At 39.6% G+C, this 27,360-nt stretch overlaps 1 protein-coding gene across 5 annotated transcripts in view; it reads right to left on the bottom strand.

Moving 5' to 3' along the window:
- CNTN5 (contactin 5) overlaps positions 1 to 27,360 on the bottom strand; it is a 932,298-nt gene that overhangs the window by 34,855 nt on the left and 870,083 nt on the right. For all 5 annotated transcript variants that reach the window (XM_042459705.1, XM_042459707.1, XM_042459709.1 and 2 more), the window contains 2 exons: positions 7,692 to 7,762; positions 2,508 to 2,742 (listed from right to left, as the gene is read on the bottom strand). In XM_042459705.1, coding sequence (XP_042315639.1) covers positions 2,508 to 2,742; positions 7,692 to 7,762 — 306 coding nt within the window. The remainder of the gene's footprint in view (positions 1 to 2,507; positions 2,743 to 7,691; positions 7,763 to 27,360) is intronic.

The raw sequence follows: 27,360 nt of genomic DNA, 5'->3' as shown, positions 1-27,360 counted from the left end.
CATTCTGCAGATAAGAAACAGCTGTGATAAAGGAGTGTTTCTGTGATTTAAGGCAGCTGGAAAACCCTGACCCTTTGTCAGAGTTTATTACAAGTTCAATGTACTGAATGCTGTTGGCTCTGGCCCCTCTGTTCTTGTTCCTGGACCGTGGCGTCCTAGATCTGTGACTACCCTTGAACCTACGACTTCAGTATGGACTCGGCAACTTACCCCTCTGGCATCCTCGACCTTGGACTGAACTGGCATTTGTGACTTCTAGAATCCTGACTCTGGCTTTGGTTTGTGGCTCACTCTATTCGGACAGGAGAAAGGTCTGTAAACTGTCTGTTGGCTGCCTAGCTTGTTTTTTTCACTGTGCCATTGTTATCAGCGTGTGTGAGGAGCCTTGGTGGCGCAGTGGTTAAATGCCTGTACTGCAGCCACTCACTCAAAACCATAAGGTTGCGAGTTCGAGACCAGCAAAAGGACTCAAGCTCAACTCAGGCTTGCATCCTTCCGAGGTCGCTAAAATGAGTACCCAGATTGTTGGGTGCAAATTAGCTTACAGTTGTAAACCGCTTAGACACTGCTTAGGTGGTATGAAGTGGTATATAAATGAAGCTTGTTTGTTTTGTTTTTGGTTGAGTGCGTGCTGGCAGCATTCCCAGACAATTCTGTTAAAGCTGCTTTTTAGCCTCTTGTCATAAAGTCCTGGGAGTGATACTCCAGAAAAGGGCAATGCAGATGTTTCCCTCTACTGATGTGACCCTACCACTCTTCCCTTTGTGTCTGCCAAGCATTGTGCTTAACACCATGACCATCATTCACATGATAACATTGTTTGGGTGTTGGTCTGATGAGCTACAACCCTGAAATCTGGTACACAGGTAGTACACAGGTAGTACAAAATATTATTTGAAGTCAATGCAGAGAGCCCTTGGCCCAGCACAGGCATCTCATCCAAACCCACAAAAATAATGCAGTTACGTGCCATTAGTTGAAACTGTTGCTGTTATTGTTGTGCCTTCAAATAGTTTCTGACTTATGGTGACTCTATTATGGGGTTTTCCTGGCAAATTTTTTCAGATGAGGTTTGCCATTGCCATCCTCTGAGGATAACAGAGTACGACTTGCCCATGGTTATCCAGTGGGTTTACATGGTCAAGCCGGGATAAGAAAAATGGTCTCCTCAGTCTTAGTCCAGCACCTAAACCACTATACCACATTGGCTCTAAACATTTGTTAATACTTTCTGTTCTCCATGTATTTGGAAGTGGCTTAGTATTTTTCTAGGAAGGAAATTGGATCACCTGATATTCACAAAAGAAAGAGGAAGAGGAGCAGGAAGGGGAGAAAGAGGAGGAGGTGGAAGCTGTTACTGCTGTGTAGACCATAAGAAAAAGTTCAGAATCCATGCTACACTGGTATATTTATTAAGCCAGCACAAGGGAACAAAAAAGTGTGTTATCTTTCAAGTACTCTAGATATTTTCATCAGGCAAGACGTTGAAGAAAACAGAAGAAGTCAGGGGAGGAAAAAAGTAGCTAAAACCACTGAGGCTCCATTTAGGTAGATATTTGCATGTAGAAGATCTAAAGTTAGCACCAACAATGTAGGAGGCAGACAGTCGGCCTCCAATGCAAAGGGAGATGGAGATGAATCTGAAATTAGATAGTTTCAACAAACTAAGTGCCAGAAACATCTGAAATTAGAATACTGTAAAAATAGCTGACCATAAACATAAATGAAGAGAATTCTATTCACTATTAAATAAAGCTCTCCTGCATACTGTTAAGTTAGCAGAATATAAGCAGCCGTATAAGACTGCAAACTAATGAAATTAAGTGTACTTTGCAAAATGTCCTAAACAGAAGATTAGACATCACTTAAATTTTCTCTGCATGTTGAGATGATTTGAATAATTTATCATATGAGTTCAAGTTGTGATTATGGAAATATTTTGCAAACACAATTTCTGGTACTGTTTAGTTGATTATATTTTTTTGCAATAGATTCAAGGCTAGGCTACCTTCCCAAAACCTCTTGGCAGTTGCCAATTATTAAATGGGGTAGCATGATATAGTGATATATCCTTTCTCACAGAGAAGAAGAATGTCTGCAAACATTCTTTAAAAGGTAAAGATAGTCCCTTGACATAAATGTCTAGTTGTAACCAACTGTAAGGGACAAAGCTCACCTCTGTTAATAAGCCAAAGAGACAGCGTTGCCTGAAGATGACTCCATTGGTGATGTGGTCAGCATGATTGCACTGAAGTGGTACCTATTTATCTACTTGTATTTGCATGTTTTCAAACTGCTAGGTTGGCAGAAGCTGGGACTAGTGATGGGAGCTCACCCAATCATGCAGCACCTGGGCCTCAAACTGTCAACCTTCTGATTTTACAATTGTCAGAACTGGTGTGTTAACCATTAAGCCACCACATCCCACAAACAAGCTTTACATTTCTTTTTATATCTGATTAAGATTGTTTAAGATTAGATCCATGTTTAGTAAGATATACACTCACCTCCTTCAGCAGAGCAAATAACAACAATAGGGCTGAATGGACCATCTCCTTTGTTGTTGTAAACTCCAACTTTCACTTCAAATGGAGTCAGGGGAGGCACACTCTCATCTCTGTAGATGAACTTGGAGGCATCTGAAGAGGTGACCATTTTTTCCTTCCAGCCTCTGGTCCCATTTGGCCTGAAGGCTACAATGTAACCAAAGCCTTCTCCATTCTGAAACTCTTCAGAGACTGGCTAAATAAAGACAGGTTCATTTATTGTCTTTTAGGTTTATTATGACTCAATGAAGGCAAAGGTAATTTGCCTGGTATCTTCCAACTCTATGATCTCCCAAATAATCTCACCTAGACCCAGGCTGCTGCCACATTGGATGACTAAAGCAGTTTGACACCATTTTAACTGTCATGACTCAATGCTATGGATTTCTGGGATTAGTAGTTTGGTCAGAGCACCAGAGCTCTCTGACAGTGAAGACTACATATCTCACAAAACTACAAATCCCAGAATTCCATAGCAGTGAGTCATGACAGTTAAAATGGTGTCAAGCTATTTTAGTTCTGCAGTGTGACAGCAGCTGCAGTTCTCCAACTTTCACAGACAGCTGATGGGAAGATGAAATAGAGTTGTCCTCTGTTGTCCTTTAGGGCAGGGAAGATGCATGATGATGGTTACGCTGATATGATTTCAGGCTTTGTGAAGGAAGAAAATATGTATGTGTGTGTGTTTGTGTGTGTATGCATGCATGCCTTTAAGTCACCTGTTGATATATGGTGATCCCATGCATTGAATAGGGTTTTCTTAGGCGAAAAATGCTCAGAAGTGATTTTGCTGGTTTCATCTTCTGAAAGATAGCCTAACAATACATCTGTATCATTTAGTATGTTTCTAGAAGAAGAAAATTATTTTTCTCCTTTTGAAAACTTGTGCTGTTTTATTTTGAAAAATAAAGAAAATTTCCTTAAACATATTATACTTTTGACTCACATTATCCTATTTGAATGGAAGAGTATTTCCTACAAAATATATAACTGGACAACCATTTTCACTGCCATTTCACTTATTTCAAATCTCTCTCTCTCTCTCTCTCTCTCTCTCTCTTTAAAGGACACAAATCCTTGTCTGAGTATAAAATGGCATTCTGCTTTTTCAATGATGAAATTATGGTGAGATTTCCTGTAAGGACCATTATTCAAAAAGTCAAATAATTCCTGGCATATCAGTAATTATTTCCTGACCTTTTAAAAATTAGATTCCTATATATCACTCAAGTTAGGCATTCACTATTCACAGGCTGTGTCCTATTTCAAGGTAATCCTTAAAGACCCTGCAACACAGAGAACTAAGTAAAGCTTCACTGGCATCATTTGCAAGGTTTTTGAAAGGTTTAGGGCTGACTGAGAGTTAATATATTTCAGTAGTGCCAGGGAGAATTTCCTTTGTATTCCAAATAACATGAACCAAGAGTGTGTGTGTGTGTGCCAGGATTACAGTGGAAGAAAGGATTAAGCAGAGGCTGGATGGCCATCTGTCAGGGATGCTTTGATTGAGAGTTCCTGCATGGCAGGGGGTTGGACCGGATGGCCCTTGTGGTCTCTTCCAACGCTATGATTCTATGATTAAAATCCCCTGCTTCCCTGCTACCATCCCTGTAGGGTTCCCCCCATTATTACTTTCCTGCTATTTGTTTTCATACAACTACTCAAAGCTAGACAGTATGAATGCCATGTTCATAGGGTTGCCAGATTGGATCCAAGGCTTCTATAACTTTAATCCATAGTGGTGCCCTCTTCCATATTAAACATTTATAGCAATGTGATTCCACTTTAACTGCCATGGTGGTATCCTATGAAATCGCAGGAATTCTAGTTTTGTGTGGCACTAGAACTTTAGCTTGGAATTCTATTTATCCCTCCATAAACTGCAACTTCCAGGTTCTCACAGGATGGATATGGCAGTTAAAGTGGGATCTTATGGTTAGATTGAGTCTCCCTTATCCTAATTGCTTGGGACCAGAAGTGTTTTGAATTGTGGATTTTTTTAAATTTATTTTGGATTACCTGTTACACGATGATATATCTTGGAGATGAGACAAAAGTCTAAACATATAATACATTTATGTTTCATATACACCTTGTATATACAGCCTGAAGGTAATTTTATATATTCTAAATTTTGTGCATGAGACAAAGTTTGCATACATTGACAATCGGAAAGCAAAGGTTTCTCACCCATCCGTGAGAAAAGTTTTGGTTTTTGGAACATATCAGATTTTGGCAATTCTGGATAAGGGAGACTTAACCTGTTGTGTGAAAGGGTCTGTGTCTCAGCAGAGGTATTACCACGTATGATCTGAAACAGGAGGAGTTGGAGGAGGAAATTCTTTTGTATCTGAATTGTGTCAAAGTGTAACTATCTAGTTGAATGAAACCAGACCCAACCTCAACCGCATACTGTAAATTTGGGCAGGAAACAACAATGGAGGTTGCTTGTCTTATTTTCCAATGACTCTAGCTGGCTCAAAGAGTCACTGTTTTAGTTCTATACACCAGAAAATTATTTTTTAAAAAAACTTGGAGAAAATGAATTCTGAGTTATTTTGTGATCCCAATGAGAATTCCCATGTTCAAATGAGTTTTGTATATATACAGAATAAAGTGTTTCCCTTCTAAACTTCCATATCCAGAAAACAAAGTAGGGAAGAGAAATAAAATCTGAAAAATAAATAAATAAATAAAAGTAAAACAAACATTTTTTATAATGTTGACTATTTCCTGACTTCAGTGAAATCCCATGTGCCACCAATGGAAGAGATTTTGATTCCTTCTGAATGGATTTAGCCAAGTGAGAATGAAACCACATCTTTTTGGCTTTGCCACATTGTAGTTCATCCAAAAGTGGCACTGGACAAAAAAGTATCCAAACAATATAAATAGATCTGTTGTGTTATTTTTTATTTCAGCTGCTTTTCTTTTTCAAAAAATTATATTTGTGGACAGTGGCTGAGATCCAACATTAAGCAGCAGTTACACTCTGCCTGTGTATGTCCATGTCTTCCTGGGCAAGTATAAAGCCCTTTCTGCTGCTGCTTACTTGTGGGAAGAGAGGGAGACAATTTAGATAAGGAACAAGCAGGAGGTCTTGCCTCACATGGGGAAAGAAAACAGAGTGTGCTCACAAATGGAGTGCATCCTTCTTTCCCTTCCCCTTGGAGCCCAGACCAGCATATCTTCATTGTTTGAATTGCTTCTCTCTCCCTTGCCTCCCCACTAGTAAGTAAGGGCCAGAACAGACAAGCCAAAATAAAGCTGCTTCGGGTCACTTTGGAGGTATGCTGTTTAAATGACACACACATCTTAAGAGGCCAAAAGCTGCACCAAAGCTGCACTCCAGTCCTTAGCTTTATTTTGGCCTGTAGTTCGGGCCCTAAGTATCAACAGCCACTTTCAGGAAATGATGGCTATGGGCGAGTGAGGGTTTTAATGGAACACAAATTCTTGAAAGGAGGAATACAGACATATATGCAACAATTTGTTGTTCCGGTAGTTGTTATGTGCCTTAAAGTCAAGTAAGACTACTTATGCTGACTCTGCCATGAGGCTTATTTGGCAATATTTATTCAGAAGAGGTTTACCATTGTCTTCCTCTAAAGTTGAGAGTGCAACTGGCACAAGGTTACCAGTGGGTTTTCATGGCTGAGTGTGGATTAAAACCTTGTTCTCCCAAAGCAGTGGTATCAATGGGCAGGTGCCAAGACTGTGGACCACACTAGATGACACCCCACAAGACAGGTGACACTCTAGTGAGGCCCTCCTCCCACTGTGGTTGAAGGGTGAGCATGCCCCTCATGGCTTTGTTACTGGCCTGCCTCTCTCCCCAGGGAGAGAGCCGGGCTGTTGATGAAACCACAAGGGATGAGCAGCAGGGGTAGGGAGTGATGCCATTGTCCCAGAGTCCTAGACTAACACTCAAACCACTACACAATGTTAGCGCAAGCCACAATGACTTGTGCTGATTTCACTATGGGGATCATGGCCATTGCTGGAAGCTGTTCCAGTGATAACATTGCAGAATGCCTACATGGTACAACAAAATATTACTCTAGAGCAGTATTCCCCAACTTTTGTCCTCCAGGTGTTTTGAAATTCAACTCCCGGGAGCACCAGGCAGCTTAACCAACAGTCTGGAATTCTGGGATCTGAAGTCCAAAACATCTGGAGGGGCAAAGGCTGGGAACTATTGTTCTAAAGAATGAAAGTCTGACATTCTGATGATTCTTCCCAAATCCAATAGACCCATTCAGTCAATCGATGAATGGTGAATCAACACATAAGTAAATCCCTTGATTCAATGGGTATATTCTGGCTAGGACTAACAACAGTATTAAGGCCAAAATGTTCCATTCTAGTGCATTAGAGTTAATATAATTTACATCACTGATCCTTATCTAGCATTGCTGTGTACAGTACTACTGTGAAAAATGGAGGAGGCATTCAGTGGTGAGTTGGTGAATCTACTCTGGTTTTGGGTCACATTTTTAAAGGAACTAACCAAGAAGATGAACCTATTTTGTGTATATGGTTGTGCACCTTTAAAGTTTAGACTAAACCCCAAAGTAGATTTATCAGTGCTCCACCATGGAAGCCACTAACTGCCAGTTCTGAACACCCTACTTGGAGCTGCCCAGTAATGTTGTCACCACTGTCAGACAAATCCATCAAGGATACCCATTGAAGTTGTGGTGATCCAACACAGAACACATTGCCAATACTCCTCTCCATCTTGGAACTCCAACTTAAAACTAGATTACGGACATTCAGTCCATGTAAAAGCTAGTGCGCATCAGGGTAGAGGAGGCGGGGAAAAGGGATAGCTGGTTCCCTGAGCCCACTGATGCTCTTGAATCATGGCCATGCCAAGTTCAGATGACATACTGAACAAAGTGGAGGCAAAAACAAAATTAGTTTGAGATTCTGCCATGAACACTATGTTCCCCAAACAGCCAGTATGTTTTCTTCACTTTAAATTGTGAACCACAGGGAGATTTTAAACAGGCATTTAAAAATGATCTTTTGTATTCCTCTCATGACAGGCTTTGCTGTGGGGAAACCTCAGTGCAGACCTCCATAGCTTGCCCTCAAAGAAGTCAACATGAAACAAGAACTTTAATCAAAAGAATTCCTTACCTCCCATGCTATTACTAATTCATGCCGTCTTCCACTTCTGCCACTTACATTAGCAGGAGCTGTCTTTGGAACTGTGAACAAAAAGAGAAAGAGAGGGAGGGGAGAGGGAGAGAAAGAGAAAGAGAGATATGAGAGCATCCAAGTTAGTGAAGTTTCCCCAAAGTAAATCCTTTGTCAAGAAGTTGATGTGCCCTCGGCAAACCAGGTCAAAAATAAAAAGACAGACAGACAGATGTTGTTCCTGCTTCTGTTTCCAATTTTGTTTTGCAGACTGTGACAGTTAAAGCCATTAACTGCAAGAGCACAAAAAGAATGAAGTACAAGATAAATGGAATAAACAAAATATGTTATTTAAATACTGGTTTTGAGCATTTTGATTTTTTAAAAAATAGATTTGAAAAGATGATATCCTGTTCTATCACTTTTAAATAAATACCAAACTCAGTCAGCCAACAGCTGTGTCAAAAACATTGACTGCCAAGCCAAAGGAGGCTACAGTGGGCCATAAATATTAGATACATCTCCTTTTTAACTCCTTCTGCCTGGAATCTTTAAAAAAAAACTGGAAAAATGGGGGGGGGGGGGGTCCATTATGCTATGCTGCCTGCATTTCAGACTCTCATTTTGTAATCTCATTCCTAAATTTGTGAAAAAAAAGTATCATAAAAAAGTGGTTACATATGATAGTAATGGTTTGACACATGATCCTCTCCCTAACCAAGTCTATGCCATAGAAAAGCTTGATGTTAGTGGTGGAAAACAAAGCATACCAGGATCTTGAGATCCTTCATGGACTGCCAAGAATGTTAAAAAAAAACTTCTCAAACCAAACCACACCCCAGAAGAACCTAGAAATGCAGGATGTTTTTAGACATTCAAGATTGCCAAGGGGTCAGCACCCTTGTGGCAAAACAGAGCACCCAGACAGAGTGGCGTCCCGGTGCCCCTTTTGGTGCCGGATCAGGGCAGCAGCATTCTGTGGCCCCCATCTGCCAGTTTGCCACTCTAAAAGAAGCAACAAAATGCTGATCCTTTTTAGAAAGGCAAAAAGCTGCCCTTGTGCCATGGCAGTGGCTTTTTGCTGATTCTTTGGCACAACATTTCTAAATGGGGAGGAGTAGGGGCTGCTGGTGTGAGGTCACCACAACCCTACTCCAGCCCAATGCCAGCATTTAGTGGCAGTCTGTTTAGTCCCCTAATTAAGAGGGAGATTGCCACTCTGGAAGGTTTTCAAGGAGAAGTAAATCTGTTAGAAAATTGATTATGGTTTTGGTTATTTGTGGTTAAGAAAGTTTAGCAGCAGCACTCCACAGGTATTTGGCAAAACAACTAGATCTCAGCTTCAGGTAAATAAACAGGATACATTGGTAGGTAAAAAGAAACTTACTTTATTGCTACATCTAGTTTCTACAAAGTAACTAATCAACAGAGAAAACTATACTTGGTAGAAGAGACTCTAGATCTGACTATCATGTGTGTAAGAAGAAAAAACATCTTTAGCAGCACAACCTGGTTTCTGCATCCATAGGGTTTTCTTAGGCAATGAATATACTAAGAGGCCGTATGGCCTTGACTTTCTCTGAAATACAGCCTACAGTACCTAGCATTTATTGGCGGTCTCCCCTCCAAGTACTCACCAGGGCTGACCCTGCTTAGCTTCCAAGATCAGATTGGATCTGGTGCCTTCATGGTATTTAGGCTTCACCAGATCCTAAGTTTGTTACTACCAGTAACACCAAAAGATTCCTTTAGTACTTCTTTGGCTGATCACAGAGGTGTAGTGAAATACATTAAATCAGAGCACACTATTTACTCTCAGGTTCTTGAAAGAATTGCCTATCTCCTTGGTACATACAAGGCTTGTACCTTATTTATTTACCTGTCATTTCTATTGATTTAGAATAGAGCCCCTCTTTGAAGTATCTAAGCCTATGGCCTTGTTTGTTACTTAGCTGGAAACCAGCACCTTTTTAGAGGTCTGTTGGCAATAGCCTTGTAGATTGAAGCCCTCCTTATATGAGTAAATGTTAAAAGAATAAACCTGTCCAAAGAATGGATTTCCTTCTGCCCTAGACTGTAAAATACAGAGACATACAGTGAAACCTCTTGGATGGATAATCCTTGCAAAATAAATATGTCAACACAATATTTTTTCCTCTGCATTGCACCAAACCAACAACAACAACAACAACAACAACAACATACCATCAGAGAAGGAACACACCTAAATGAATAATTGCCCAATGAAGAAAACTATTAAAATAAGCCATTTCCCCACCTCCAGTCACTGGGACTGTATATTTGCAGCTTTCTTTGAAATGTCTTGTAATATTATGGAATATAGTTTTATACCAAGAACTATTTGCCCATAAGCTATGTTTATTACCACATAATTAGTACCTTGTTGCTAGTCTAGATATTAATTATGAGCACAGATACAGATATTGGCCAATAAATACAGAAATGGTGTAAAGAATCCAGGAAGAAGTAGTGAGTAGTGAGGCGAATAATTTCTCCCAGATCAAATAGTTAATGCCCTCACTTCTGAATGTAACATAAATGTAGCAAACCCGAGCTGCTTCTGATGAGCAAAATGAACAGTTAATTTACCATTCTGCTGATTTGTTGGGCATTATTCTGAGGAAAGCATGCCACTTGGTACAAATATATGCTGTTATCTTGTTGGTATCATATGCACTCAAAGTTCCCTTACACTTGTGGTTGTACTTTTTGGGTTATTGTGCACATTCAATTCACAGTTGCACAGATGGTGTTCCACAGGTGTAACTGTGCAATACAGGTGCACATTCTTGGATGGCACATAACTATTTGCTAGTGCCTAAGAAGGTATCACTTGATTCCTTAGAATTGTGGAGACAGCAATTGTTAATTACCTGTTGCACAAGGGGGAAAGAACAAGCTCACTGACAGATATGCAGTGTTATTCGATAGAATGGTGAAGTAACACAACAACCATTTAACTACGGGGGTGAAAAGGTACTTGCAGCCATCATTTCTACATGTTGCATTATGCACACTTCAGATGAAAAAATTGTTTCTTATCTGAGGATAGGGAGTGAAATAATATTTGGAAATATTTGAAAAATGGTTGGAAAACATGTTTTTCAAGCTGTGAGAAACTGATGAGAAGAATCAGAGACTGATTCAAATTCTCACAGTTCAAGACTTATTCTGCACAAAATCCGAATGTGGTTGTTTTGCTCAGAAATCCGCATTTTTGTCATAATAAACAGCCTTTCTGTGTTGGAAATAGTAATTCCAATAGTAATTTCAATAATAAAATGTCTATTCCTGCTCAAAAAATGCTGTTTTTTAAATGCACCTGTGCATGAATCAGTATTTTCCATGCAGAAAAAAATGTTTTCTATGCAGGAAATGCAGATATCTGCACAAAACAACCACGTGTTTCTTTTTCCCCCCACACAGAATAAGTCCCAAATTATGAATAGCCTTTGAAGACTGGAGGTTTTGAAGACTTTCTCCCTGCAGGAAGAAAATTGCTGAAATTACTCATCACTTCTTTTGAAAGAAATTTAGTGAAGAATTGCATCTCTGCTTAAGGACCCTTCTAGGAACAAATCTGGAGTACTCCAAGTGTGTTAATAATATACTGCTGAATAGAAGGATTTGACAATGGATATGACACATCAGACAGTTCTGGGAATTATCAAATTTAAGTGATGAAGAGGTTTTTAATGGATTTTACTAGTGATGATAAGAATTTAATTGAAGCCAAGACTTTCATTGGAAGTATCCATTTTGCATCTCCCAAGACTTCTTGTGACTCAAGACATTCCTTGCTTTAGAAAGTAATACATTTATGAAAATACCTTCTAGAGAAATAAGCTATGTAAAGATTTTGAAAACATCTACTAAAAATACATCTACTTCATTAACTGTGGTATAACTATAATTAGATATCCCTACCACAATCACTTTCTCCTCACAAGGACAACAACATTGTCCAATGATTCTAGAACTTCCTACTTTTTGGAAATGTAGGAAGCACTGAACTATATTTGAAAGATCCTTCAAACTACAGTTTGACAGGCTGAAAATGAGCTCACTTGTTCCCCTTGCATGCTGTGATTCCTTCCCAGATCTTGAGATTCATCCAAACTGTTGTTGTTCTGTGTCTTCAAGTTGTTTATAACTTATGGAGACCTTAAGATGGTCTTATGATGGGCAAGATTTGCCAATTTATTGGCAAAATTTGTTCAGAAGGTGTTTGCTTTTGCCTTCCTCTGAGGCTGAGAGAATGTTATTTGCCCAGGGTCACCCAGCAGGTTTCCATGGCCGAGTGGGGATTTGAACCCTGGTCTTCAGAGCTGTAGTCCGGCATGCAAACAACTACATGATCTTAACTCAAACTACAGGTTGCTAATGCATCCTGTAGGTTTTCAGATAGGAGGGGCACCTCAAAGCCCTATCTCATCTCCACAAGCCCCCAAACTCTTGAAGGTACTCAACAATGCTTGATTTACTGATGTTTCTTTATTATAGTTTTTTGAAATATATATCATATTTTCTGACAAGAAAATAAGTGCTGGTAGCAGTAAACAAATATCATTAAAACCAAATTAAACAATTTGCTTAATTAAAAACAAATAAACCAATTAAACAAAACCATTAGAATCACTTGAAAGAGTTTAAAGGGTCAGAATGGAAAATTGTGCCTTCACAAACTTCTTCTCCTGCTCTTCATTCAGGTCACGGACAAGTTTTTTCCCCCCAGGCTCAAGTCAATGAGGAGCCATTGGCTGAAGGAGGACTGAGGCTCTAGGGAATAGTGTCAACTGGTAGGTCTTCCTGGCTCTCTTCTCATGCTGGACCTCCCTGTGAGGATCTTACCATCTATTGCAATCCTCTTAGTCTCTGTATCAGCTGTCTAGGAAGTCTTGCTACCTTGCTGGTTGAGCTTTCTCCCTCTCCTGCTCATCCGCCCAGCCATTTCTTTTTATTTTTACATAATTCTTCCTTCTTCCTACTGTCTAGCTGGGAATCTGGAGAGAAGATCTTTGCTTGGACATACCCTAACTATCTTCTTAACCTTTCACTCCCTGAGTAGATCAGGAAGAAGTGAGATTCTTGAAAAAGGAGCACTGAATACCCTAACTATCTTCCTAACCTTTCACTCCCTGAGTAGATCAGGAAGAAGTGAGATTCTTGAAAAAGGAGCACTGAATACCCTAACTATCTTCCTAACCTTTCACTCCCATAGTAGATCAGGAAGAAGTGAGATTCTTGAAAAAGGAGCATTGAACTAAGTGATCTTCTGTTTCACTTTGCCTTTCTTTCCTTTTTTTTAAAAACTCTTCTATAAGAGATCTCTGCCCACCACCAACAACCCCTTCATACTAAATTCTGGTTTATTTGTTTTAGTCTTGTTTCCCTTCATCCACCTCCTTCCATGTTCATTTCTTTTCTCCTTCCTCTTTCCATCACAGCTGTGTCTGCTGCTATCTCCTATCCCTCACACTTTCTAGCCTAATTCTGGGTATACATTACTTCCCTAAATTCTGGGTTTGTTTCCAGTCTCCTAAAATGTGCCATTGGTTTAATCTTCAACCAACAAGGCATGCGAAATCCTGATGCTTGATGGTAGATGATGCATCCAGATCAACAAACAGTGGTTTGCATCCTTTGTTAGACGCAGCTGAAAACTTGCTTCAGGCCATAATTTCCAACTTTAGTTTGGATCATTGTAGTGTATTGTTTCAGTTTCAGATGTCACAGTAAAACAAGGCTGGGCTTTACTCCATGTGGCCTCCAAATGCTAGAATGTGGACCCTGAAGTCTTCTGAAGCTCAAGACCCCCATTTTTAAAAACAGCTTTAGACAATTTTGTATCCACATGCTCAAAATGGGTCAAAACTAAGGCTTTGCCCACTCCATGCCTCCAAGCCCACCATGTACTCCAAGACAACAAAAGCACAATCAACAGCAACAACAATGGCTGAAAATGGAACCAAGAGTGATATGACAATTTTGAATTTTGTTGGGTACGCCAGTCATGGCAGAGGTGAAAAATGCACCCCTCATGCTTTGCATTTTCTCATTCCCTAAAGTATGGTTGGCAATCAACAGGAAATTGGAATTAAGTCAGGCATGAAAGAAACAGAGTAGGAAGAAATAATATACCGGCCTGTGTGGAGGTTTAGAAGGTTGTTGGAACTGAGCCAACAATATCTCTAGTTGAAACTACGTATTGCCTAATCTGTGTGTGGATGTACATCTCAATTTTTTTAAAGCTCCACATTTACTGGAACGGACATATTCAATTGCAACATGCTCATGCATGTTTATGTATATACAGAGCAAAGTGACTGCATAGGCAGTTTTTTAATAAACGATTAAGAATGAGTGTTGTGTCCCTCTCTTGTTTTGTCTAAGGTCTTGCAATGGTGTATCTCATGTGCTAAGACCTTTCTGATGTAATATAGCATTTGACTTTGAAATCTTGCTTTAATAACCTATGAGCACCAGTCTTAATCCAAGTTGTACTGTGTTAAACACTGGCTTAAAGTATATGTGTTCTAGACCATCTTTTGCTAGTGGCATACTGTCTCTGACCTCGGTCAAGTCACACAATTCTTCCACTATGCTGTAGCCTGTCTTGGCAATTTAGCACCTTCCAAGATATTATGTTCTCTAAATGTCAATATAGGTTTTATCATACTTAAGATCAGACAAGACAAGACCCTGAAGTAAAAAGCACCAAGTTTAAAGAGACTAATCTAGAGAGAAATGTAGAAAAATCTAGCATGCTGTGAGCATTCTCTGGGTCCCCTCCCTCTCTTGCCTGAATTGGATGGCACCCCTTCATGAAGAGGTCACCTTTTACCTAAAGAACTTGATGGAATACTCCTTCCACACTGGGATGGTGCTGGGGAATTCCACTGGCACTTCCCTTGCCAACCAGAGGGAAGAACTGGGCCAAACTATGGCATGTGAAAAACGAGTGCAAGAGAGGCAAAGTACTTTTAAAAGAATAGAAGCAACAGCAGCTTCATTTATATACTGCTTCATACTGCACTGAACATTCTCTAAGCAGTTTACAACTGTAAGCTAATTGGCCCCAACAAGCTGGGTACTCATTTTAGTGGCCTTAGAAGGATGCCAGGCTGAATCGACCCTCAGCCCCTGGCTGGGATGGAACTCACAACCTTGTGGCTTGTGTGTGAGTGGCTGCAGTACCAGCGTTTAACCACTGTGCCACCAGGGCTCCTTTATTCTGAGATCTCTCTTCATGAACAATCTTCTTGTTCTTCAGGCATGGGTAGAATGTGTAAATTACAGAGCCAAATCAATTCAGCCAAACCAGGAAAATAAAATCAAAAGATCCTAACATCACTGACTGCTACCTTATCCTAATCTTATTCACAGATCAGATGTGATTTGCAGTCCTTGCTGTTTCTGGATGGCTGGAAGTCTGGACTAGTTGTCCAGCTCCACCAGGCTCCCAGTTCCAGAACTCCATGGTCTGCTTAGCGACAATCAGAGACAAAAGTAGAGCAAAAACATTGTGGTGCTTTCAGCTTTTTAAAACGTCTCCTCAGAACCATCTCAAAGGTTTGCACGTCTCCCCAACTGCCCATCTCATTGGACAGTTGCTATTTCATCACTTATGAGATGCTGCCTCTCCACACATTTTAACCTTTTTTTTTCTGGGAAGAAGACTCTGATAAATGGAGGGACTCCCATTTATTACACACAGACCAAATATCAGTCGTTTTGCAAATGCTAAAGAGAAACAATGGTGGTTAGCATTTGGCTTCTACCTCTGAGCATCAACTGGTGAAGAGGGGGCTTAATGATGCAAGAACCCAGTGGCCTGGGAGTTGCCACTCTCATATTGTTTGTCATGGCAAGGACTGGGGGCAGGACAGGAAGCCTCAATTGGTTGGGGCCCTGGAAGAAATGCCCCTTCCAATCCAGTGGTAGTTACAGCCCTGGGAGACAATGGATTATATGTTGCTGGTTTTACACTATTGCATGGCACAGGATTACTTAGTCCAGCTATAGCCCTGGGAGGCATTGGATTGCATGATGCCGATCCTGATGGTCCAGCAACATCCTCCAGTGTGAGCTGCTTTGGGCACAGTTATGTGGAAAAGCAACATATAAACAGTATGCAAAAGGATATTTGAGACTAACTGTGCAAAAGAAGTTGTAGTATGAGCTTTGGTCTTGGTCTACTGAAGGAAATGCAAAACCTGTATGGTGATGAGGTGACACCATACTAGCGACCCACAAGTTTTGCATTTCCTTTGGTATTCATCCAGTCGTTAAAGGTTTTCCCTGGTCAATCGTTCATGCATCTGAAGAAGTAGGTCAAGTCTATGAAAGCTCATGCTACACAGTTAACCTCAAAGATGCTGCAAGACCCCTTTGCATACTGATATTCCAGACTAACACATGTATATCTCTCAGTTCTACCCCTATATAAATAAACAGATGACAATGAAGATAAGGATGGCCAGTGATGCCTGCAGCCTATATAGTCTAGCTGTCTGCTGTCTTTGTAACCCTTTCTTTATTTGTGTATGTAAATGTAATGTTAAGAGTGACATAGCATTAAACCCTATTCTTCATGGTGTTTGGTCTCAGTTAAGAAACTAGGTTTGTCAACACCTTGCTATAAATTCCAGAGGCATGGATGCAAATAAAACAAATAAACACCTTTGCAATTCAACCCATCACTGAATTTCTTTGTTGTCATATTCTTTCCTTTCCTTTTTTTAAAAAAGAGATTATTATATATATTTTTGGCAGCACACATCTAAGCCAGTAAATGTTAAGTGAAAACCCTTTCACAGTATGAAAGGGCACCCTGTGAGTTCTCACCCTCCTAGGAACACATTTCACATCTCATCTCTTCTGGAATTAGATGTGAAAATGTGTCACGCTCTTTCAGAGGAGTCAGACCAAAATATTTCACACAAATGGAAAACAATAAGGGGAAATTTCAGGCTCTGGTTTGACACAACTTGTCGTGCTGCTCAGTGCTGAAGACGTTCTGATTCTCATTATTTCAAATACAGACTTGTTTCACCTTATCATTCTTGGTGCTGCACCATGTGCAGGCCATGGCTGTTGTGCCATATTCTCCATTTCAAGACTTTCACCATGGGATCCATGTTGAGGAAAAACAGAAACCCTCTTTCAGATGTTCTTATGACTGTAAATGAGGGGGGGGGGCTGACAGTGTTGCATTTCCCCTTTGCATATTCATTATTAGAGAGAGGCATAGCTCTGTAGCAAGAGCCACTGTAGTTTTGTTGTTTGACAGTTGGATTAGGATTCAAAGAGACCAACATTCAAATTCCTGCTCAGCACTGGATAATCTTGGAAGTCATAGCCTCTCACACCTAGAGGTCAACAGTGGCATACCTTCCTTGAATAAACTTGCCAAGAAAACCCTGTGATGGGGTTGCCATAAGTTGACATCAACCTGAAAGCACGTAACAACAAATAGTTCAGTCGCAGACAGATCTTTAGCATGGAGATGATCTCAAGTCCATCCAATGGCATCTCCAAGCAGGACTAGGAATGAATCCTTTCTGGAACATAGGAAAGGCGGTTTTGAACAGGAGGACCAATGGTCTGATTGGAGCATGGCAAAACTACTTTTTTGGGACTTCCAAAATCCCCTAGCCAGATTTCTATGCTCCTACCAAATTTCTAGACAGTAGTAGACAACTGAATTCTTGCAATATCCACAAGATGGCTGCTTTTCAAAAGTCTCTTATTAAGTCAGACCTCTAGGAATCTAAGCCCACCAGCACAGCTCTGCCAGACTTTGACTATAGCTTTGTGCTGAAGGACCTAGAGATCATTAGTGATTGCTAGAGATTGCTAGAGACTGCCAGAGAAAACACTTCTCTAGGTATTTGTAGGTCCTCCAGCATGATTCTGTGGCAAACCTCTGGCAGATGTTGACCACAGAGTTGCACTGGAGGATCTAGAGATTCCTAGAGAGATGTTCTCTCAAGTGGAAGAAAATAGTGTTTTTTTTATTTGTGGTTTTTCCACTTTCACTGGGGCCCTGTGACCCTAAGCCCAGCAAATGTATTGTTCTGTTGTATGCCTTCAAGTCATTTCTAACTTATGGCGACCTAAGGTAACCCTATCATGGATTATTTATCAACAAGATTTGTTCAGAGGAGGTTTGCCATTGCCTTCCCGTGAGGCTGAAAGCATGTGAGTTGGATTTTATGGCTGACCGGGAAATCGAACCCTGGTCTCCAGAGTTGTAGTCCAACATTTAAACCACTACTATGCCATGCTGGCTCTGGCCCACTGCATACTGAGACACATTTATAAAATTATATATACAGAACACTTCATAGTTGTTGTTATGAAGGCAGAAATATCAAAGATAGGGAATATCTCTCCATTTCATTTTCTCTATTTCAATTAAGTGTGTGTGTGTGTGTGTGTGTGTGTGTGATATCTTAACATTCCAGTGGCATGGGCGATTTTCATGTCATTGGGGTGGTTAATGTATTACCCTGGGCTTTAGCCTGTACTTTGAAAGAGGTATACAAGTTAGTGAGCTTGACCCCCCCCCCCTCCATGGGTGCAGTAATTTTGAATAACTAATTTAAAGTCTGAAATAAAATCTGGAGCAGCTTCACCTCCACACTGACGGGGAAGCCACCAGATGCCACAGTTTTCCCCTGAAGCTGGTGGATTCTTCGAAGTGAAACTGAAACGAATATCTTCCCTTTTTCAGCTGACCATAACATTATAGTCATGGAGAGGACTGTGCGACACTGTCTTAACGACAAGCACAGATACTTAAGCCCTTAAAACTTTCCCCTCCAGTTGTTCCAGAGGTCAGAATTCTTTTCTTCATGCAGATATTGAAACCCCAAATCCACCTTCCTTTTATGGACCGCCATGTAGTGGCCAGTGGAGCATGGAGGATGGCTGAGGAGCATCTGGCAATGTGAGTATAACCAGACACGCCTCTGATTTTTTTCCCCATCAAACAACTGGTGACAGTCACATAGCAAGATGGTTCCTGTAAGACTTGTATCCAGAAGTATATGTGTTCATATTTCCACCTTGGTCAGACTTTACAATAAATCTCCTTATATGGCTTTGGTCTAGGTTATTTGAAAGACTATATATCCCTTTATGCATCCATTAGAAAGCTAAGATTGTTTGGAGAGGCTCTTCTCTCTGTCCTATCACCCTCTCAGGCTCACTTGATGGGAAGAAGGGAGAGGTCCTACTCAGTGGCTGCTCCCAGGTTTTGGAACTTCCTTCCTAGAGAGTTCAGAATAGCTCCATCCCTGCTCTCCTTTCAGCTGCAGGTAAAAACATTATTGTGCTGCCAGGTTTTTTTTCAAATTCATGAGTTTTTAGATGCAGATGTTAAGGTCTTTAGTACATATAGTCTTTAATACATTTTAATATTTTAATGTGAAATATTTTTAACTTTTTGAATTGTTTAATTGGTTTTTAGACTTTATATTTACACTTTTAATACTTTTATATTGCTTTTGACTTGTACTGGTTAAAATATGTTGTTAGCCACCTTCAACCCCATACTGGGAGAAAGGCAGGATGTAAATAAATAAATAAATAAATAAACCCAATGCAGCAGCTTGGCTGATCACATTGTACTTACCTTTTATACAGGTGTCTCCCATCCATCCATCTCTTCCTTTTATTGTTGGGCTGGCAGGAATGTGTATTTAGCAAAGCATAGCACCCAATACGCTCTCAGCATTAGTTACGTGTATATCTAAATTGCAGCCTTTTTAAAAAATCAGATGTTTGGAAATTCCTAGTTCAGAATACACTGAAAAAGAATGCATGTTCTTTTCAAACTTGGGGGTGGAGTAGAGGGAATGTTTTCCATTAATACCATTTTGACTCCTTACTCTTTAGCGATACTGGTAATTTCATAGGGGTTCATATTAACTAAAATCAGTGTCTTTAACCAAGCAAAGTACAAAACAAGCTGGTTTGAAGGCCCTCATTATTCACTATTTTATTCTTTGGAAGATCTAATTTGGAATCAGGCCTTCTCTTCACCCTTCTTAATTCCTGCACACATGCTGCTACTGATAAATGTCACCAGCTTATTAGCTCATGGAATCCAGTGTGCATGCATGATTAGCAGGGTAAACTCTGATTCTACTCAATTTTGACTCTTACTTCCCCATGAATAGATAATGTAATTGATGCCGTGCCCCAAGGCTCCAAATGCCCAGCTGTGTTAGTGGAATGTCTTGCATGTTTAAATTCATGTTATTGGCTCTTTTAAAATGTAGGCCTGTAAAATATGTGTCAAAGCCAGAAATGATGGGGATAGGGCAGCCTTTGCTATAAAAATGAGGAGGTAGTTTAGAAAACTGTTTAATTTAGTGGTGAGACCATCACCATCACCATCACCCCCACCAGCTTTAACCAATAGTTCTTGGCTGTTTTAGTGATCTATTTTTTAACCTATTGATTTGGAATATTCTTCTATTTTGCAGAATTATTATATGCTGCACTTTCTTCAAGGTGGCTGGTAGCTTCCATGTCAGGGGTGCAGTGCCTCCATTCTGGGTTTAATTCCAAGCTTTTCAAGGAGCTCTCCATAGTGCTGAATTCTATTCCCAAATAATTTCAGCACCTCGGACAGTTTCTTTAAAGTCTGAACAAAAAAGGCCCTACAGACATTATAATATTACCATATATATATATATATATATATATATATATATATATATATATATATGAATGATAGCATGCTTTAAAGCTCTCATTTAACTCCTTCATAGCTCTGTTGTACCCTGTAAGGATGCCTTAAATGCTACTATAAGCAAAGATGCAGATAATATGAGATAAGATGTTGATAAGAAGCTCTCTTTAAAACAGGCATCTTACTCCTGCTTTAGTCTTGGGGGGTGGGGGAAGGAAGAATGGGAACTACAACTCTCCAAAACCTGTGAGTGTCATTTCACAGCTATGCCAAAGTTTCAGTTGAAAGGATGCCAGACCACTTTCTTTGTTTTTGTTTCACTATCCTTCCACCATCTAATTGTCATCAAAAAAGCTACAATTTGTACAGTTATCCCTCCATATCTATGGATTCTGAAGCCATGGAATTATCCAACCATGGTTCAAAAATGTTCACACACACACATACACACACAAATCCCAAAAGCAAACCTCAATTTTGCCATTATGTATAAGGGACACCATTTTACTGTCCCATTGTATATAATGGGACTTGAGCATCCACGGATTTTGGCATTCACAGGATGGTGGTGATGACATGCTCCTGGGACCAAATCACAGCAGATACCAATGACCCACTGCATTTTCTCAAATGACTTCATTTTATTTCAGTGTATCCTTTGAACATAAACTGAACAGGAGCTGAGTAGATCAGGATTTCCATAGGAAACCATGATCCCAAAGCACACACTGACATCTGCAGCAATTACGTATGATTGTGCAGTTATGGTTGCCCACCAACTAAAGGGGGGAGGGGACAACAAACATATCAACAATGGGATTCTGGAATGACGGATGACTTTAACTTCAGCATTGCAAAAACAAAAACAAACCCCAAAATAGATGGATAAGAAAATTGGCTGGGAACACACGGGGGTAGGCAGAACGTATTGGCTCACTCGCCTTTGCTTTTGTTTCTAATATGAGATGACATATGGAGAGCCTGGGGAGAAGGAAGGAGTGATCAGCAAATCCATTTAGTCTAGTATTAGCCTTGGTATTAACTAGGTATTCCACATGTCTTTGGGTATAGCTGTCCTTTCTATGGGAAAATCTTGTCATGTTCCAAAGGTCATTGTGACCTCTTAAGAACATGCCTCTTTCCAACTATAATGTGGGGTATGTTGAGTATGCTAACAATATAAGGATATAATTCTTCACCAGTTTTCTTCTCAAGGGACGCAATGAGTAGCTTTACCAATTTTCTTCTCTCTGTGAGAAAGCAGGAAGCAAAAACTACATGTTTTTTGAAGCCTATCTGCAATTCACTACTTATTTTGTGCAACATTTGCATGCACTTGTTTTGTGTAGAAAAACACATTTTTATTTATTTATTTGCTCAGGAAGCAACATTTTCTACACAGAACATATAACTTCTCTGTAAAAATGTTAGCTCGCATTCAGTATTGCAGTTATAGATTCATAACCTAGAGTTATGGATCCATAACTGGTCTGTGTTCAATAAGATGATGTAAACTTACTGTAAAAACATGGCAATACCACACCGGCCCACCTTAAGAGCTAGAAGTCAAACTGGACCAAAGAGGTCCATTCAGCTTCCATCTGAGGTGCTAGGCAGAGGATGTTTCCACCCCTCCTCCTGCCAGCAAGTAAAATCCAACAATCAGAATCAGGACTTCTATTGAAAATCTTTATTGCAGCATCACCCTCTGACAGGAGAGGGTGGAAATGTTGTACTTCTTGAGCCCAATTCAGAAGCATAACAGATCTCCTTCACCTGATGCAGCTGCTGGCTTTTAAGGTGGGTGGGATTGAGCCAGGATATGTTACTTTGGGCTGGTACAGACTGTCACAATACATTGCCTTCCTGGTGGTATGGGAGCATGGGTAGGGACAACACGTGCCCCGAAGCTGCTCCAAAGCCGGCATCCCACTACCCTGCAGCTTTTTGGCGCTCCAGCACTGCAGTGTTTAGATGCTGTATGCCACAGGCGTGCCGAAAAGCTGTGGCGGAGGCAGAAAGGGCTGCTTTTTTTCTGGTGCAAAAAGGAGTGGCATTTTGACGCTTCTTTTTGGGGCAGAAAAATGCCAGATCGAGGTCGCAGCATATCGTTGCTGTGGCCCCGATCTGACAATGATTGTTAGATTTCTATAATTAAGTATCTAATGTAGAATATTAGTGACTATTTTGTGTGCATAAAATCCTGTTTCTTTCAAAGAAAATGCTGTTTTCTGTTCAAATAAAAGATCTGCTAATTTTCTGCAGAATATGTCCCCTATTACAGTTTTTTCTGTGAAGGAAACCCTTTTTATTTCTATGCAGAACATATTTTAGTTTAGAAATATTATTTTCTGTGGAGAAAATGCTGCTTTCTGTGAAAAACAACTAAATACATTTTTTTTCACAGTGTAAATTGTGAAGATTATCATCATTCCAAGATTTTTCTAATCAGGGTTTCATGGTAACCAAAACACTTTTTAAAAAACCATCTCCTCCCAAATAATTTCAACTATATTTTGAAGTTAGACATTTTGGCCATCATACTACAAAGCTGTAGTGATCTTAGCTTCTTTTCAAAACAAAACAAAATGGTAAGAACAAATAAACAAAAACAATAACAACAAGACAAAAAGTCTTATCACATCTAAATCACAGCTTCTTATGGATTTTATAGGTCAAAATCAGCACTTTAAATTGTGCCTGGAAACAGACTAGGAATCTGAACTTTGGTCTTGGGAAAAGTTGGATTTATATTATACTGATTGCATCTAGATGGAATAATGGGTGGCTAGCTGGCTGGACAGTTGGTTCATTGGCATGAGAGACAAGAAAATGGAAATGGGAAAATGGGAATGAGGTTTGTTAATTTTTGAAAAATTAATTTCATTTTTAAAAAAATACTAGATGAGCCAGCTGTCAAAAGAATAAAAATTGATGTGATAACCCACATGGGGGTGAAACCTTAAAATACTCTATGCAGATCTGAATAACGGGAAGGGGTATACAGTATATGAAAAAAGATCAAATCAATAACCTGGACAAAGAGAAGCCCAGAGAAATAAAATAAATAACAGGTGCCAAAGAGTGCATTTTTTAAAATTATGGAGACAGAAGGATAACATAAGATCTTTTGTCTGCAAAACAACCGCCATGTGAGAGTAGAAATACCTATACAAAATTAGAGCAAACCAATGTCATGAAACTTTAAAAACCCAAGTTGGCGTGAAAATTATGTGCTTACAGCTTAAAACACATCTGGCCCATTAAAACACAGAACTTGCCCTTTAAAATGCAGGATATGCATTCCTAACTCCGAGAGAGAACATGGGCACTGGGACACAACCTATTACCTGAGGTAAGCTTCCTGCTCTGTGTCTGTGTCCTCCTTGATTTGTGCTGCCTGGCTAACTTGTTCAGTCTTTGCCTTTGATCAAACAACTACATATGGTGCCGAGGAGCCATCTACATCCTATGCTGGGTGGTAAAAGCTTTTCCAAACACGCTTTTCAGTGGAGGTACTCATGTATTTTTAATGTTGTTTTCCTTCTTTCCCATAAGACTGTAACAGAGCAAAGTACACAGATTACTCCCTTTGTTGGAAAGAATCTGAACCTCTGGGTAACTTACAGGTGCTATTTTAAAAGGAAAAGCAAAACAAAACAGAACAGGAAGAGCTCAGAGATGATTTTCAAGGAGCTTTCACCTAGTTTATATTTGCAAACAGCTGCTAAAAACTGATCAGCCCACTGACTAACTGGTAAAGCAGTCTTGGGGTTGTGGTAAATAGTGCAATGAAAATGCCTTGCCTGAAAGAAGCAGAGCCCTCCCTCCAGTCCATCTGCCTTGGTCCAGGCCTCAGAGGGAGAGAAGAATGCTGGACCTGATCCTCTCCCCCTCACCATTCCCTTCTCCTTTTGTATCGTGTCTTTTAGATTGTAAGCCTGCGGGCAGGGAACTGTCTGGTTAAAAAATAATAATAAATGTAAGCCGCCCTGAGAGCCATTAGGGCTGAAGGGCGGGATATAAATACCTAAATAAATTAAAAAAAAAAAAAAGAAAACACTGGCCCAGTACATGGCAGCTGTGGATAAGGTGAAATTTCATGTTGGAGAACATTAGAAAAGGGCCAGAAATAAAACAGCACAGGCTGGGTATCTCTTATCTGAAATGTTTTGGACCAGAAGTTTGGGATTTCAGCATTTTTTTCCTGGATTTTGGAATATTGCATATACATAAAGAGATATCTTGGAGATGGGAACCAAATTTAAACATGAAATTCATCTGTTTCATATACACACATAGTATGAAGGTAATGTATACATCACATTCTCTTTTCTTGGGGATTGGAATGTATATTGAGTGTTTCCAATCTGTGGGCCATTTTTCTATTTTCCATATTTGTTGAAAGATTTTAGTTAGAAATGGAGTAGATCCTATCTCTGTTGCTTGAAACAGCTTTATTAGTATGGCACCTATTTCTGATAATTTATTTATCCCAAGTGCTTTGTGTCTTCCACTTCACTTTCTAAAATTATGGGTGCATCTTCAAATTGTTCTTTCTTGAATAGATCTGTCATCCTTTCATCTCTTTTATATAGTTCTTTAATGTATTCTTCCCCATCTTTTTTATTTCTTCTTGATCATACAGTACCTCCCTCTGTATTTAGAACATCCCTACTCATGGTTTAAAATTCTCTCTGAATTCTTTGATCTTTTTGATCGTTATGTATGATTCTGAAAGATGGATAACGGAGAAAACTGACAGGGAGAAAATCAGATCATTTGAAATATGGTACTATGGATACCACATATTCCTAAAAAATACAAACAAATAGATCTTAGAGCAAATCAAGCCAGGACTCTTACTAAAAGTAAAGACGTCTAAACTGAGGCTGTTGTCTTTTGGACAAATAATGAGATGTGACTCATTGGAGAAGATGATAATGCATGATAAAATGGAAGGCAGTATGAAAAGAGGGAGTCCACACTATAGATGGATTTATTAGATCAAGGAAACCATAGAGTTCTGAGTTTGCAAGGTGTGACCTGGGGAGTTGATGGCCTGGACTTTAGGAGGTCTCTCATCCATGTGGTTGGCATAAGTTGAGATCAATTTGACAGTAAATCACAACAACAAGAAAGAGTGTTAGGCATGGATGAGAGACCAGAGTTTGCAAATCAGTACCCGCCAGCCTATTCTTTTTCCAGGTTTATTATGAGAGCTGAAATGACATATAAACTTATGAGCATTGTTTCAAACTCCATAATAGAAGTTTAGGCTATTTATATCTTACTATTTATATTCTGTTTTTCTTCTAAAGACAGGTAGTGAATGTATGGCACTGTAGGTGTTGGTGGTTCACATCAACCTTATGCAGTGGCAAGAGATGATAGGACATGCAGTCCAACATTATCCTCAGCCTTGCTCTATAGAGCTCCAAGAAGTTTACATGAGCTTCCTAGGAGACCTTTCAAATTTAGACTTGCTTCATATCAGCAACAGAAATTCATCATGTGTGTTCATCAGATCATTGTCTAGGGTAGAAATGTGATAAACAACAATTTATACAACTAAATGATAACTAAACAAATGTAATTGCTACAGTATAATTGCGACAATATAATTGCAAAGCAAGCATAACAAAATAATGGAATGTTAGAAGCAATGTTAAAATGTGCCTCAGAAAGCATGAATACTGCAACAGTAATGAGTGGTTTTCTCATGGGGAAACCTCCACCACTCAGGAACATTTCCAGTAGTTTCTACATGGCAGGCATATCGTAAAAACCAGCCCTTAGTGACTAAAGCCTTGTTAATATGTCACACCAATAAGGAAGAGAGCCAGTATAGTGCTGTGTTTTAATTTACCAGGTGCATAATTGTCCAAGAACCAGAGTAAAGCTAATTGAATGAAACCAACTGTTAAAATCTAATATAAATTTATTTAAGCTACAATGTATTATTTAGAAACTGCCAACATGAGAACCAGTTTTTGAGGGGACTCCAGGTGTTTCCCCCAGACCATCTGGGGAGTTGATATATGTTACTTTGGAGTCTCACAAACCAGAGATCATTAAAAACATTATTTATTAATTCAAATATTTGTAGTCTGCTTTTCAGTTCTTTTATGGCCCCCTCAAAGGACAACTAACAAGGTAAATTAAAGCAATATATAGGAAAAGCTAAGCAATAAAAGCTATAGATGGAAAAATCAGCTTAAAACCGCTGGAAGAGAGGTGTTAAAACAGCCAGGGGCAGCTTAAAATGTTTCGCTGTCTGAGGAAAAAACAAATGATGCCCCCTTCTCCCCCATCAGTTCAAGTCAGGATGCTTATTCTAAGAAGGCAGAAAATCCCACAAATATATTTTCCTGTTCCTGGCAGTAAAACTAATTACTAATTACAAATTAGTAATTAAAAATTAAATACCTAACAATTTGCTGCGTTTTTGTGATGATCTAAAACCTGCTACTTTTGGCAGTGCCTTATGCTAGGACTGAAATCAACAATATGCAATATGATGCATTGACCTGCCTCAAGTAGTACCATGAGAGGAAAAGTAATGTACAGTATTACAGATAGGGAATGTATGAGTCATGGGAAGCAAGTGGTCCCCAAGGCTTTTTTTGTGACCACCAAAACCCCCTAATTCTGATTTTTCGAAAAATAAATCCTCAAAATGTCTCCAGCCCCTTCTAGGTCTGGACTATCTAAGGCTCAGAAGATTCGTCTTCCAAAATATGAAGTGATTTCTATTCTATTTCCTAGTCTGGGAAAATTTCACTCCTAGAACTGTCAGGATCTGAGTCCCTCACATTTCCTGTCATAGTTTATACGCTTTAAGGCTTACAGCATTTTAATACTGGATGATGGGCTATGTTGTCATGGATTAATGATGGTATTGGCAGCTACATTCCTTGGAGTGACTAAGAAACTGTGTGG

Source organism: Sceloporus undulatus, chromosome 3 (genome assembly GCF_019175285.1).
Source record: "Sceloporus undulatus isolate JIND9_A2432 ecotype Alabama chromosome 3, SceUnd_v1.1, whole genome shotgun sequence".
NCBI classification, from domain to species: Eukaryota; Metazoa; Chordata; class Lepidosauria; order Squamata; family Phrynosomatidae; genus Sceloporus; species Sceloporus undulatus.
Note: the sequence above shows the minus strand (reverse complement) of the source record. Positions and strands in the feature narration are given on the sequence as shown.